The sequence below is a fragment of the Chiloscyllium plagiosum genome, chromosome 3 (genome assembly GCF_004010195.1).
Source record: "Chiloscyllium plagiosum isolate BGI_BamShark_2017 chromosome 3, ASM401019v2, whole genome shotgun sequence".
Classification (NCBI taxonomy): Eukaryota; Metazoa; Chordata; class Chondrichthyes; order Orectolobiformes; family Hemiscylliidae; genus Chiloscyllium; species Chiloscyllium plagiosum.
The window spans coordinates 112691478-112706338 of NC_057712.1; the positions used below are offsets into that span (position 1 = coordinate 112691478).

The window sequence follows — 14861 nt, forward strand, 5'->3', positions numbered from 1 at the left end:
GATTATGGAATTTGAATTCAATAAATACCTGGGATTAAGAATCTAATGATGACCATGACACCATTGTTGATAGTCAGGGAAAAATCCATCTGGTTCACTAATGTCTTTCAGGGAAGGAAATACCATCCTTACCTGGTCTGGCGTACATGTGACTCCAGGTCTACGGAAATGTGTTTGACTCTTAACTGCCCTCTAGGCAATTAGGGATGGGCAATAAATGCTGGCCTAGCCAGTGATACCCTCATTTTGTAAATGAATAGAAAAAAAATGTTTTATTCGTTCAGGGTATGTGGATTTTGCTGGCTGTGCCAGCATATATTGTCAATCCTAACTGCCCTTGAGAAGATGCTGAGCTAATTTCTTAAAATGTTGGAGTATATTTGGTGTGGGTACACCCACAGTGCAGTGAGGGAGGGAGTTCTAGAATTTTGACAGAGCAACACTGAAGGAACAGTGATTAATTTACAAGGTAAAATGGTGTGTCCCATGGACAGAAATTTGCAGGTAGTGGTGTTCCCAATATTCTGCTACTCAAGTCTTTCTCGACAGTCATGGTTGAAAGTTAGGAAGAAGTTGCTGAAGGAGCCTTGGTGAATTCCTGCAGTCCATCTTGTAGAATTTTCACACTGATGCTGCTGTGCGTCATTGGTGGAGGGAGTGAACGTTTGTGGGTATGGATGGTGTCAAGCTTTGTGAGTGTTGTTGGAGCTGCACACATCGAGGCAAGTGGTGAGTATTTCATCACACCCTTGATTTGTGCCATGTGGATGGATGGGGAGTCAGGAAGCCAGGACGTATTCCTCTGACCTGCTCTTGTATGTCACTGTATTCATGTGGATAGTCCAGTTTAGTTTCGGGTCAACGGTAACCTGCAAACTGTTGATCATGAGCACTCAGTGATGGTAATACCATTGATCGAAGTGATACTGAAATTCTCTCTTGTTAGAGACAGTCATTGTTTGCGACTTGAATGGTATGAATGTTACTTGCCACTTGACAGCCCAAGCCAAGATATTATCTATTATCCATTCTGAAGAAGGGTCACTGGACCTGAAATGTTAACTCTGCTTTCTTTGCACAGATGCTGCCAGACCTGCTGAGTTTTTTTAGCCATTTCTGTTTTTTGGTCTTAGATATTATTTTGGATATTCAGTATCTAAGGAGATACGAATGGTGTTGAACAATGTGCAATCATCAGTGAACATTCCCATTTCTGACCTCAAGATGGAGGGAAGGTCATTGATGAAGCAACTGAAGATGGTTGGGCCTCATATTCTACCCTGAGGACCTCCTGCAGAAATATCCTGGAACTGAAATTACTGACCTCCAACAACCACAACCATCCTTCTTTGTGGTAGTTATGACTCTAACCAGTAGAAAGGTTTTCCCCAATTCCAAATTATTCCAGGTTTGCCAGAGCTCTTTGATGCCACACTGAGTCAAATGCAGCCTTGATACCGAGAACAGTCACTTTTACCTCTTCTCTTGACTTCAGCTCTTTTGTCTATTCTTGAAGAAGGCATAATAATGTCAGGAGCTGACTGGTCCTGATAGAACCAAACTGAATATCAGTTATCAGTTTATTGTTAAGCAAGTGCTGCTTGATAGCATTATTGATGACTGCTTCAGTCACTTTACTAATTAATGAAGGTGGACTGATGGGGTACTAATTGGCTGGATTGGATTTGCCTTGAGTTTTGTGTATAGGACATACCTGGGCAATTTTTACATCATCTGCTACATGTCAATGTTTTAGCAGCACCTGAATAGCTTGACTAAGGGGACAACCAGTTCTGAAATAAATGTTTTCAGCAGTATTGCTGGAAATTGTCAGGGCCCACTGTGCCATCCAGTACTTTGATCTGTTTTTGATACTATGTGGAGTGAATCAAATTGGTTGGACACTGGCAGCTGTGACATTGGCGACCTCTGGAGGAGATTAAGATAGATTACTCACTCACAAATCTTTCAATCTTACCTTTTGCATCCCTTTGTGATGTTTTGGGCATCCCCATCATTGAGGGGGGTGTTATTTTACATTAGATTAGATTACATTACAGTGTGGAAACAGGCCCTTCAGCCCAACAAGTCCACACCGACCCGCAAAAGCGCAACCCACCCATACATTTACCTCTTACCTAACACTACGGGCAATTTAGCATGGCCAATTCCCCTAACCTGCACATCTTTGGACTGTGGGAGGAAACCCACGCAGACACGGGGAGAACATGCAAACTCCATACAGTCAGTCGCCCGAGGCGGGAATTGAACCCGGGTCTCTGGCGCTGTGAGGCAGCAGTGCTAACCACTGTGCCACCGTGCCGCCCCAACACAGCATTTGTGCAGCATCCTCCAACACAGGATGTTGTAGGACAGCAGAGCTAAGATCTGATCTGTTGGATGTGGATTCACTTAGCTCTATCATCATTTGCCTATGCTGATTTGAATGTAAGTAATCCTATATTGTAGAGACATTAGATTGACATCTCATTTTTAGGTATGCCTGATGCTGGTGCTGCTCCTGGTATATCCTCCTGCACCTTTCATTGAATCAGGTTTGATTCCTGTTAGAGTAGGGAAATGCATGGCTATGAGACTGAAGAGTGCCTTTGAATAAAATTCTGCTGTTACTTTGATGCCTCCTGGATGCCCAGAATTGAGTTGCTGGATTTGTTTGAAATCTATACCTTTTAGCACAGTGGTCATGCCACACATAACAATGGTGTACTTCATCAATGAGAAGACGGGACTTCATCTCCATTAGGGTTGTGCGATGGTCACTCTTACTCATACTGCCATTAGACAAACACATCTGTGGCAGGCAGATTTGTGAGGATAAGGTCATGTATGCTTTTCTCTTGTTAGTTATCTCAACATCACATCCCACAGACTCAGTCTAGTATATAATATGTCTTTTAGGATTGAACCAGCTTGCTTAGTAGTGGTGCTGCCAAGCTAATCTCAGTGCTGGGGATAGACACTGATGTCCCCACCCAGAGTGCATTCTGAGCCCCTTCACCCTCTGTGTTTCCTCCAAGTATTATTCAACATGGAGGAGCTTTGATTCATCAGTTGGAGGTGGAGGATGGGAGAAGGGTGTGTAAGAAGGGTGTGTACTAATCAGCAGGGATTTCTTTACCCACGTTTAACATGATGCATGAGACTTCGAGGAGTCCGAAGGAAATGTGGAGGACTCTCACGACAACTCGCTCCCAAACGTATACCAATATGCTACACCTTGGCTGGGTTTTCCTTGTCAATGGAACAGTTCACATCTAGGGATGCTGATGGTGCTGTCTCCAACACTGTCTGTAAGGTATAATTCCATGAGTATGAATGTGCTAGGCTGTTGCTCATCTAGACTGTGAGACAGCTCTCCCAATTTTAACACTAGCCTTTGGATGTTAGTAAAAAGGGCTTTGCACAGCCCACAGGGCTGATTTTTGAATGCTTCAATTGAAGCTTAACTGCACTCATGGGCACTGCATTCTAGATGATAACAACTCATCGTTTTCCAGTGAATGAAAACGATAATCTTCATTTGCTTGTTTGGTAAAATAGTTTAAACCTGCACCCTCTTGTCTCAATAGTTTCATAAGTGGGGCAGTTTCTCTCTATCCACTGTGTCCAGATACTTCAGGATTTGAATACTTTGATCTTCCTTTCTTTCTCCAAGGAAAATAGTTTGGATAATTTAGGACTGTCTATTTAACTTAAGTTCCCCACTCATGGAACTAATCTCATGAAACTCTTCTGCACTCTCTTTCATGCCTTCACATTCTTTCTAAAGTGGTGTCAAAACAAGATATAATGCTGCATTTCAGGCCAAATTAGTATCTTAAGAGTTATACCGTTTATTTTGTTTTGTCTCTCCATTTCTTCGTACTAAACTTCATCAGCTCACATTTCTCCACTTTGAAATCACTTACCACCTTTCAATTCATTCCACAAATTTGACTGTGCCCATTTGAGGTTCTACAGTATTCTCTTCACCGCTACCAGTGATTTTAAAATTCTGAAATTTGTTGAAATTGTGCCCAGTATCCTAAGATTTAAATCATAGACATGTACAACACCAAAACAGACCCTTTGGTTTAATTTATCCATGCCGACCAGATGTCCTTACCTAATCTCGTCCCATTTGCCAGCACTTGCCCATATCCCTCTAAACCCTTCCTATGTATACACCCATCCAGATGCCTTTTAAATGCTGCAATTGTACCAGCTTTCCCCACCTCCTCTGGCAGATCGTTCCATACACATACCACCCTCTGTGTGAAAAAGTTGCCCCTTAAGTCCTTTTAAATTTTTCCCCTCTTACCCTAAAGCCCTTTAGTTTTGGACTCCCCTACCTCAGGGAAAAGACCTTGTCTATTTATCCCATCTATGCCCCTCATGATTTTATAAACCTCAATAAGGTCACCCCTCAGCCTCTGACTCTTCAGGAAAAACAGCCCCAGTCTATTCAGCCTCTCCCTGTAGCTCATATCCTCCAACCCTGGCAACACCCTTGTAAATCTTTTCTGAACCCTTTCAATAGGAGGGAGACCAGACTTGCATACAATATTCCAAAAGTGGCCTAACCAATGTCCTGTACAGTGCAACTTGACCTACCAACTCCTATAGTCAATGCTCTTACCAAAAAAAGGGAAAGCATAAGAAATGCCTTCTTCACTATCCTATCTACCTGCGACTCCACTTTCAAGGAACTATGAACCTGTACTCCAAATCTCTTTGTTCATCAACATGTCCAGAACTTTCCCATTAAATGTATAAGTTCTGCTCTGATTTGTCTTTCCAAACTGCAGCCAATGACATACATCAGCAAAAGCAAAGATCCCAACATTGAATCCTGGGAAACTCCATGACAAACAATCCCTGAGACATTAATCATTACATCTCCATTTCTTCTCACTCAGCCAATTTTGTATTCATGTTGCTACTGTCCCTTTTTTATCATGAACTATAAATTTACTCTATGAAATGTCTGTGAAAGTCCATTTACACCAGTGTGTTATGACACAGACACAGACAGCTGAATCAAAGCAGCCTGTACCTCGATATTCATAACACAGTAACATTAAAAACATTGAAAATTCCTAATGTTCCGAAAGAGATCGTTGAATAACTAATCCTAGATTTTTGAATAATTAATTCCAATTTTGTGTCTTTGATTTCAGTTGATTTGATTTATTATTGTTATGTGTACTGAGGTACAGTGAAAAGTGTTGTCTTACATGCTTTATAGGCAGATCGTACTATACAAGTGCATTAGCGTAACAGAACAGAGTACAGGATATAATGCTACAGCTGCCGAGAAATTTGTCTTAAGCAAAAGACTTAACAATTTATTAAATATATCATAACTTTAGCAGAGAGAAGCTAAACAAGGTGATCTAATTAATGTCTATACCTCAAACCCAAAGAAATTGTTTTCTGTCCCATTCACAGAAAAAAAATAGACAAACAAGGTTAAGGAATAAATAAAACAGGCCAGATTACGCAAATGTTTTCATAATGTTTAACAGGCATAGATGTGGATCCCTTGATTGCTTTTTTCAGAAAAGTTGATATGGGTCACTATTCCAGTTCTCTCAGTAAAAATATTAACATTTCTGAATCAGCTTTCTGCTCTCTAGGTTTTTGGAAGGTTGTGTGGGAGATTGGGCAGAGAGCTTTCAAATCTTCATGCTGTATCATTATTAGCCAAGCTCAACTCCATAGAAATCGTCGTTCAACTACAATTCTAGTCCTGCCGTCGTGAGAGTAAATATCTTTTCCCAAGGCCTCAATTACCACTCAACATCTGTCATCTATTTAAATTTAGCTCACTTCCAGAATTGCTGGTAACAATACCTTATTAATAGCCAACCTCTGCTACCTCTTTAAACACAATCCTCTTTTCTCAGGTCACTGTGTCTGTGGGAACTCTTTTAGTCAAGAATCAGCCTGTAATTAACCTTTATGCCTGACCTCAAACACAAACAAAAGTTTGTTTGGTCTCTTAGTTTCCCTTTTCTACAAGAAATAATTTGTAAAGTCCACAAATCACCTTTAGCTCCTAAGCAAAATTGGTCAAATAATATAAATAAAACTAATGAAAATTTTAGCGTGGGTTCAAAAAACATCAGTAACATTATTCTTATCAAACCTTTCTATTACCTATTCAAAGAGCTCCAGAAAGTTAGTTAAATGCCAACTTTAAGAAAACCATGCTGGCTTTCCTTAATTAACTTGCATCTATCCATGTGACCATTCATTTTCTCCAAGACTATTGATTTTAGAAGTTTTCCCACCATTGAAGTTAAACTGATTGCTGGGTTTACCTTTATACACTTTTTTGACCAACTGGAACATTTGCTATTCTCCAGACCTCTTGCACTACCTCTGAGTCTAAGTAACATTTAAAAAAATTACAGTCAGTCTCTCTGTAATTTCCACTTTCACTTTCTTCACTGTCCAAGTAGTCACTTAGTGGAACAGAACTTGAATATTGCTTAAGAAAACACATTCTGTCAAAGAGTTTCATCTTGCACACATCAAGACATTTGAAAGGAAATATCTTTTACCCTACATGAAAAGAGAGTGCTGATTGGTTGGCAAGTGGACTCTGACTGGCAGAGGCATTGTCACGAAGGTTGCATCAGTTAGATGAGGACTGACAGTTGACTGCTAAGATTTGGTTAAATTTAAACCAGGCAAGTTGACTCTGATTGAGCAAGGCATTGCCCTAAGGAATGAAACAGAGAATGGCTGTTAGCTATGTTGAAAAGTTGGAATTATTTTTAGGTTTTCTTCCTATCTGCAAAGAACAACTGCCTGTGCTTTGATGCATATAGTTTCCAAAACATGGCACACTATGGTCAGTAGTGACAATCCTTAATTAATATCTGTAATTCTTAGCACAACAGGGATTACTTAGCAATTATTGTTGACTTACATCTAATTTGGACACTGTTTTTAAACTTCTGCAAGGACATCCTGTTCTTGGGAATGGTCAAAACCTTGTCGGTTGAGAATAGTCAAAGAGGCATTTTGCTTGATACACACCACCACTCTTTGGGACAGAGGCCTACATTCCTAGCATCATGCTAGCAATGAAATTCATATGCAACATTAAACAAAAAGTCCCCACAGATGTTGGAAATCAGAAACAAAATCAGAACTCCTTCAGAACAAGTCACTGTATCCAAAATGTTAATTCTGCTTTCTCTCCACTGATGCTGCCAGATCTGCTGTTTTCCAGCAATTTCTGATTTTGTTTCATATGCCACATTACTCAGTTATGCAATAGGCAGAATACCTTTTTGCTTTGATTGCAACAAATTGTTTGCTGGCGAACGTGGAATTGCTGCATAGCAGTGCTATATCACTTGTACTTACATTTTTGAGCTCTTTTACCCTCTAGGGTAACCTGATGATTTGATAATTTCTTGTTGTGTATCACTCAAACTCATGAACAGGCCTAAGGCTAGCATATTCGATCCTAAAAAATGCCCAATTTTTTGCAATGTGAAAACCTTTGACTTTTTTTTTCCTTCAGTATCCTTGGATACATTTCATTGGAGTTATCAACTTGAAGTACATATATTCTATTTAAAACCTCTTTCTTGTTAATTGTAAAGCTTTCTCTGTATTACAATAGGAAGATAAACTAATGAAACATTTGTAGTGTTTACAGAACCTATATTTCTTCAACATAACTTAGTACTGCACTGTGTTTGAATATCTGTCATGATGGGTTACTGAATAATCTTTAGTAGAAACACATAAACTGCTCAATTACTGCCTCATAAATGCTTTTGGATGAGCTCATAAATTTTAGCTTTGTTCACTCCACAAGCCAAGTGGAGTTGAAGGTTTCTGGTGATTTTCTTATTTTGGGGATTATCCAAGAAGCCACTCAACAACTCAATTTTCTATTTCCTATTTATGAACAGACTGTATGTTCAAATTTACAAAGAACACAAGCAAATCACCTAAATTGACAATAATCTTTAAAAAAAAACCCAGAAACATTGAAAATAGAAGCAGGATTAGACCATTTGGCCCTTTGAGCCTGCTTTGCCACTCAATATCATTATGGCTCATCATCCAACTCAGTACCCTGTTCCAGCTTTCTCCCCATACTCTTTCAACATTTGCAGAAGGAGTTTGATCCCTTTAGTCCTAACAAATATATCTATTTTTAGCCTCAATTGCTTTCTGCAGCAGAGAATTCCACAGGCTCACCACCTGTTGGATAAAGTAATTTCTCCTCATCTCAGTCCTACGTGGCCTACATGTATCCTTAAACTGTGACCCCTGGTTCTGGACTAACCGGTCATTGGGAACATCCTTCCTGCATTTACTCTGACTAGTTTTCTGCATAGGTTTCCATGATATCCCCCTTATTTTTCTAAATTCCACAGAATATAGTTCTTACGCGTCCAGGCTCACTTCATACATCAGTCCTGTCATCCCAGGAATCATTCTGGTCAATTTTTGCTGCACTTCCTCCATAGTTTGAACATTTTTTCTCAGGTAAGAAGATCAGAACTGCACACAATACTCAAGGTGTGGTCTCACCAAGGCCCTGTACAATTGCAGCAAGACATCCCTGCTCCTGAACTCAAATCTCTCGCTACGAATACCAATGTAACATTGCCTCTTCATTGTTTATTTATACTTTTTGTTTTCTCTGCCAACCAATTCTCTCTCCATGTCAATACTCTCCGCCATCTCATGTGCTTTACTTTTGCACACTAACCTCTTATAGGGGACCTTTTCGAAAGCCTTCTGAAAGTCCAAGTAAACCAAATTCATTGGCTCCACTTTGTCAAGTTTACTAGTTACATCCTTGAAAAAATCCAATAGATTTGTCAACCATGATTTCCCTTTTGTAAATCCATGCTACCTCTGTCTAATACTGTCACTGTTTTCAAGTCTTTTATAATGGATTCTAGCACTTCTCCCACTACCGATGTCAAACTAACCTGACTATAATTCCCTGTTTTCTCTCTCCATCCTTTTTTAAATAGTGGGATTACAAGAGCTATCCAGAGTCTATAAATTCTAATAAGATGTCCATCAATTCATCTAGTATTTCTCGGGCCATTTCCTTACGTTCTCTGGAATGTAATTTATCAGGCCCTGGTGATGTATTGGCCTTTAATTCCATCTATTTTCCCTACATCAATTCTCTACTAATGTAGATTTCCTTCAGTTCCTCCCTTCAACTAGACTCTGTGTTGCCCAATATTTTTAGGACATTATTTGTGTCCTGTTTGTGAAGAGAGAACCAAAGCATGTGTTTAATTGCTCTGCTATCTCTTTGTTCCCCATTATAACTTGAACCCAAGTTTCCTGGCTCAGAGGTAGAAATACAATGACCACATCACTCTTCCAGTTCCCTGTATATTAAGTAAGTTTTATCTTCATGTTCATCTTTTTATGAATAATTAATTGTTACAGCTTGTTCTCAACAAGAAGGATATATTCTCTCCCTTAATTCATTTGGTCTACTTCTGATCTTATTTTGTACATTCATATGCATGTTCATGTAAACCACTGGGGTATTCAAGACATTACATATTATTTTTCAACAGATTAAAAGTGCATTATAATTTCTGCTTTTTGTGATTTGCTAACATGTTCACCGCCTTATGGAAAGCCAATAATGAATAACTTCTGGGAGTCAACCTTAAAATAAATTTCTCTCTAAAACAATGGTAAAATGTTCTATAACATGCGGATATGAACACTTCTTAAAATTAGCATAATAAATAACATTTTCTAACAACAGGCAGTCGCTTTCTGGTTATTCATATAACAGTACATTTTCAGTACACATTATATATTGATGCACAAAGTCTGATGAATGCTAACGTTAACTTGAGAACACTGCACAATTTGAATCAACCTCTCTATTTGTTCCTATCAAATATTTAACGTCTTTCTCTCTCTGCAGATGCAGAGAAAAATCTTTAACAAGCAAGTCTGATAAAATGACAAGACACAGACAAAACACAGCGTAATAAATCGAATTTTTGAAGTGAATTAATTATTGCCTGCTCCTTGCTAATAAAACACTTAATTAGCTGCTAAAAATTGGAATGTTTTGCAATAAGTAATATGCATAAGTAATTTACTTTCAAGTTTGTATTGGATTTTCTTCATAAATTCAAGCAAGCATGCTTCCGCAATTCACTGCAGCAGATGTTCGTGTCAATAATTGTCTTCTGTTTTTCACTATTATTAAACATAAACACCCGATAGAAACACCAAACTCATTCCTAGCATGGATGGTTTGTCCTGTCAGAAAGATTAAATAGCTTGGGTGTTTATTAATTGTAGAATGAGAGGTGATATTTAAGCATACAGATTTTTTACAGGAATTGACTGGATAAAGTAGAAAAGATGTTTCCCTTTGGCTGAGGTGTTTAGAACAAGGGGACAAAGTCTCAAGAGCCAGAGCCATTAAGGTGAGATGAAGAGGAATTTCTTCACTCAGAGAAAAATGCCTCTTTGGAATTCTCCCTGTAGAGATGCTCAGTCATTGCCCACGTTCAAGAATGAGATCAATAAATTTCTATGTATTAGCAATATCAGGGGATACAGGGATACTGCAGGAAAATGGTATTGAGGTAGATGAACAGTCGAGATTTACTTGAATAGTGGAGCAGACTTGAGGAACTGGATATGATCCCATTTCTTGTATTCTTAAAATTTGTCACGAAAATGCATATTAGCCAATATTAGTATCCATTAAATATTTTACCTACCAATGTCAAAAGGTACTTTCGGTACATCATCAGAGGACTGTACTTTATATTTTACTGCATCAGTATCTAAATTAAACATAAAAACAAAAGATGTTAGCATTATATAAACAATATCTTTAAAATAAATGAATTTGAATGTTACATTGACAGTTTACAGATGGTTTTATGATCTTTATAAAATAAGGACAAACACAAATACATTAATCGTGTGCGTTTCCTAAATCTTTCAGATTTTGTAATGATTCTTCACTGAGTTAGGAATAAATGTAACTTATATTAGTTTAATTGGATTTTCATGCACTAAATAAAAGATTATTTGTTGCATCATGCAGTTTTAAATTTGAATATTTATATAAAGACAATTTCACTTGAAAAATATCAGTGTTTTCATTTAAAAGATATGCAAATAAAATCTTTCAATTTGCTTTCTGAATGCAGATTTGGGAATGAACAACTGGTAGCGCGGCATATTGAATCCCACGATATTTGAAGGATGAAGAAAACTCTACAAGGTAGAACTTTACAGTAAAATGGGAACAGACAGTTAACCCATAAAACCTGTTCTGCCATCAATGAGATCATAACCGATCAACTACATTAATACAGAAAAGTGGCATATCTCTGCATTCCTTGATGCCACTCAGCACCAGAAACCTATCAGTTTCCACCTTGAACACAGTCACTTGTAAAGTTCTACAGTCCACTGGGTATAGAAAACCAAAGAGTTGCCACACTCTGAGTGAAGAAATTCCTCCTCATCCCAGCCATAAATGGCCTACCTCTTATTTTGAGATTAGGTCCACTGGTTCAAGACTCGCAAATCAGCAGTGAAATCATTTCAAAACCAACTTGTTATATCCTGTAAGAATTTTATAAGTTTCAAATAAAATTACTTCTCATTCTTCAAAATTCTACAGAACAGAGACCCAGTTTCCACTATCTCTCCTCAGAAAACAAATCTTCCAAACCAGACGTCAGTCTGACAAACCTTAATTGCCTTCCTTCGATAAAGAGACCAATACCTCATTTACAATTTCAGCGAGGCTCTAAGCCATTGCAGCAAGACATCTTACTGGTGGCTTGAAAATCCCTTAAGGAAGGCAAATGAGGATGGCCAACAAACCATTTGCCTTCCTTATTGATTGTTGTATTTGTATGCCAGCTTTTAGTCTCATAGAAACATAAGAAAACATCTTTTGGCCCATTGAATGTGGCTCAGTGGCAAATTAGTTAGCAGCGCGTCCTGTCACTAAGCTAGTCCCTTTTCCTGTCAGAAGCTGTTTCTTGACTCAAGGATACTCTGTCCTTGACTATTTTCAGTGGGATAATAAACCATGCTGGGCCCTGATCAGTCTGGTTTGATACACAGATGAAATGAGTTTGAGAGTTAAAAATCACACAACACCAGGTTATAGTCCAACAGGTTTAATTGGAAGCACACTAGCTTTTGGAGCAACGCTCCTTCATCAGATGCTCCAAAAGCTAGTGTGCTTCCAATTAAACCTGTTGGACTATAACCTGGTGTTGTGTGATTTTTAACTTTGTACAGCCCAGTCCAACACCGGCATCTCCAAATCATGATTTTGAGAGGCCTTTTGTCTATATGTAAACAGATGAGACTTCAAGCCAAAGCGGTCATGTTTTAGAAGTGACTTATATAATGAAAGGGGAGTGATCAGTTCTCTAGCTGAGCAGTTTAGTTCAGTCCTGAACTGGTGAGGAGTTCAACAGTGAGCTATGTGGAAACTCTCTCCCTCTCTCTTTCTGCCCTACAACTTCAACCTGTAAGCATGTGTTCCATTTATACTGGATTTTCAAGGGAGTTTGCTTATTGGGACTGTTGTGTATGTTCGGAACAGGATAATTAAGTCTAGTTTGGATAGACTGAGTTAAGTAGGAATTCTTTATTTTGTTCTTCGTGTTTCATTGTATAATTTTGTGAATAATTTTTTTGTCTGTTTTAAACCTGGTAATCAACCTCGTTAACTTAATCCGGGTAATTTTCACTGTACACTTATCGAAACAAATTGCAAAGTTATGGTCTGTGCTGCCTGCTTAAGAATGTTTGTGTGAATCCCAGGACAAGCGCAGGTCAACTGGCAGAGGTCTTCTCGGATATCTTCAACCTCTCCCTGTTACTATCCCTGCCTGTTTCAAGAGGGCCAGCATCATCCCTGTGCCTCAGGCTCATGCAGCATGTCTCAATGACCCAGTGGCCCTAACTTCGGTGGTCATGAAGTGCTTTGAAAGACTGGTCATGGCATTAATCAATTCTAGCCTCCCCACTACTCTTGACTCGCTCCAATTTGCCTATTGGACCAACAGATCCACGTCAAATGCCTTATCACTTGCCCTTCACTTCTTCCTAGTACATTTTGACACCAACAACAGCTACATAAGAATCCTACTCATTGACTACAGTTCAGCCTTCAACACTATTATCCCCTCGAGACTGATTACTAAACTTAGTGATCTCGGACTAAGCCCCACTCTCTGCAACTGGATCCTCAGTTTCCTGATCCACAGGCCACAATATGTGAAGACTGGGGACAATATTTCATCCTCACTAACACTCAACACTGGAGCCCCCCCCAGGGGTGCGTACTCAGCCCCTACTGTACTCGCTGCATACTCATAACTACGTCGCCAAATACCAGACTAATGCCATGTTCGCCGATGACACCACCATAGTCGGTCGAATCTCAGATGGCGATGAAACAGACTACAGATGAGAGGTGGAAGACCTGGAAAAATGGTGCACTGAGAACAACTTAGCTCTCAATGCTGACAAAACCAAGGAACTCATTATCGACTTTCGGTGGGATGTTTTTTATGCCCCCCTACACATTAACAGCACAGAGGTGGAACGAGTACAGAGTGTCAAGCTCCTGGGATTGGTCATCCACAACAAGCTTTCTTGAACTCTTCATGTGGACACACTGGTTAAAAGGCCCGACAACGTCTCTTCTCCCTCAGGCAGCTGACATGACAGCGAATACCTTTGCCAACATTTATATGTGCGCCATCGAGAGCATTCTGTCTGGATGTGTAACCACCTGGTATGGCAACTGTACCATTCAAGATCGGAGATGGTTAGAATGTGGTGAACTCGGCACAGACAATCACAAAGGCCGACATCCCATCTATAGAATCCATCTACCGTTGTCAAGGAAAGACCTCCAGCATTCTCAGAGATCCATCCCACCCTGGCAATGTTTTTCTACAACCTCTACCATCATGGAGAAGGTACAGAAGCCTGAACACACGCACCAGCTGGGTTTGAAACAGTTTCTACCCTACTGTTGTTAGAATACTGAGTGGACTCACAAACCCTTAACATTCGCCGGTACCTGGTTTTTGTTTTGCCGCTGTTTACCTATTATTTACTTATCTATGCTACTTTACTCTGTGATCTGTCTGTATTGCTCACAAGACAAAGCTTTTCACTGTGCCTTGGTACACATGATAATAAATTCAATTCAATTCAATTCAAATTAGGCTTATGATATATCAAGGCAGATTTCACACATGGATTTGTCTTGACCAGGATTACCATTAGGGGAGAAAGTGAGGGTTGCAGATGCTGGAGATCAGAGCTGAAAATGTGTTGCTGAAAAAGCGCAGCAGGTCAGGCAGCATCCAAGGAACAGGAGAATCGACGGGCTTATGCCCGAAACGTCGATTCTGCTGTTCCTTGGATGCTGCCTGACCTGCTGCGCTTTTCCAGGATTACCATTAGCTGAGATCAAAACACTACAAGTAGCATCCTCAAAATCCCCCAATAAATTTGTCAAACATGATTTCCCTTTCACAAATCCATACTGACTCTGCTTAATTTTACAATTATTTTTTAAGTGCTCTGCTGTCACATTCTTTACATCATTTCCTAATGATTGATGTCAAATTACCAGGCTTGTAGTTCTCCAATCTCCTTCAATTTTCCTTATTAAATATTGGGGTTACATTCACTACGTTTCAGCCCTCGGAAACCTTTCCATGATCTACACCATGCTGAAAGATAATCATCAACCAATACATCTGCTAATCACGATAGCCACCTCCTTCAACACTGTGGGATGTAGCTCATTTTGTCCAGGG

At 39.4% G+C, this 14861-nt stretch overlaps 1 protein-coding gene across 1 annotated transcript in view; it reads right to left on the reverse strand.

The window, feature by feature from the left end:
- ak9 (adenylate kinase 9) overlaps nt 1–14861 on the reverse strand; it is a 269716-nt gene that overhangs the window by 148490 nt on the left and 106365 nt on the right. The window contains exon 15 of the mRNA XM_043675331.1: nt 10764–10829. Within this exon, the coding sequence (XP_043531266.1) occupies nt 10764–10829 (66 nt within the window). The remainder of the gene's footprint in view (nt 1–10763; nt 10830–14861) is intronic.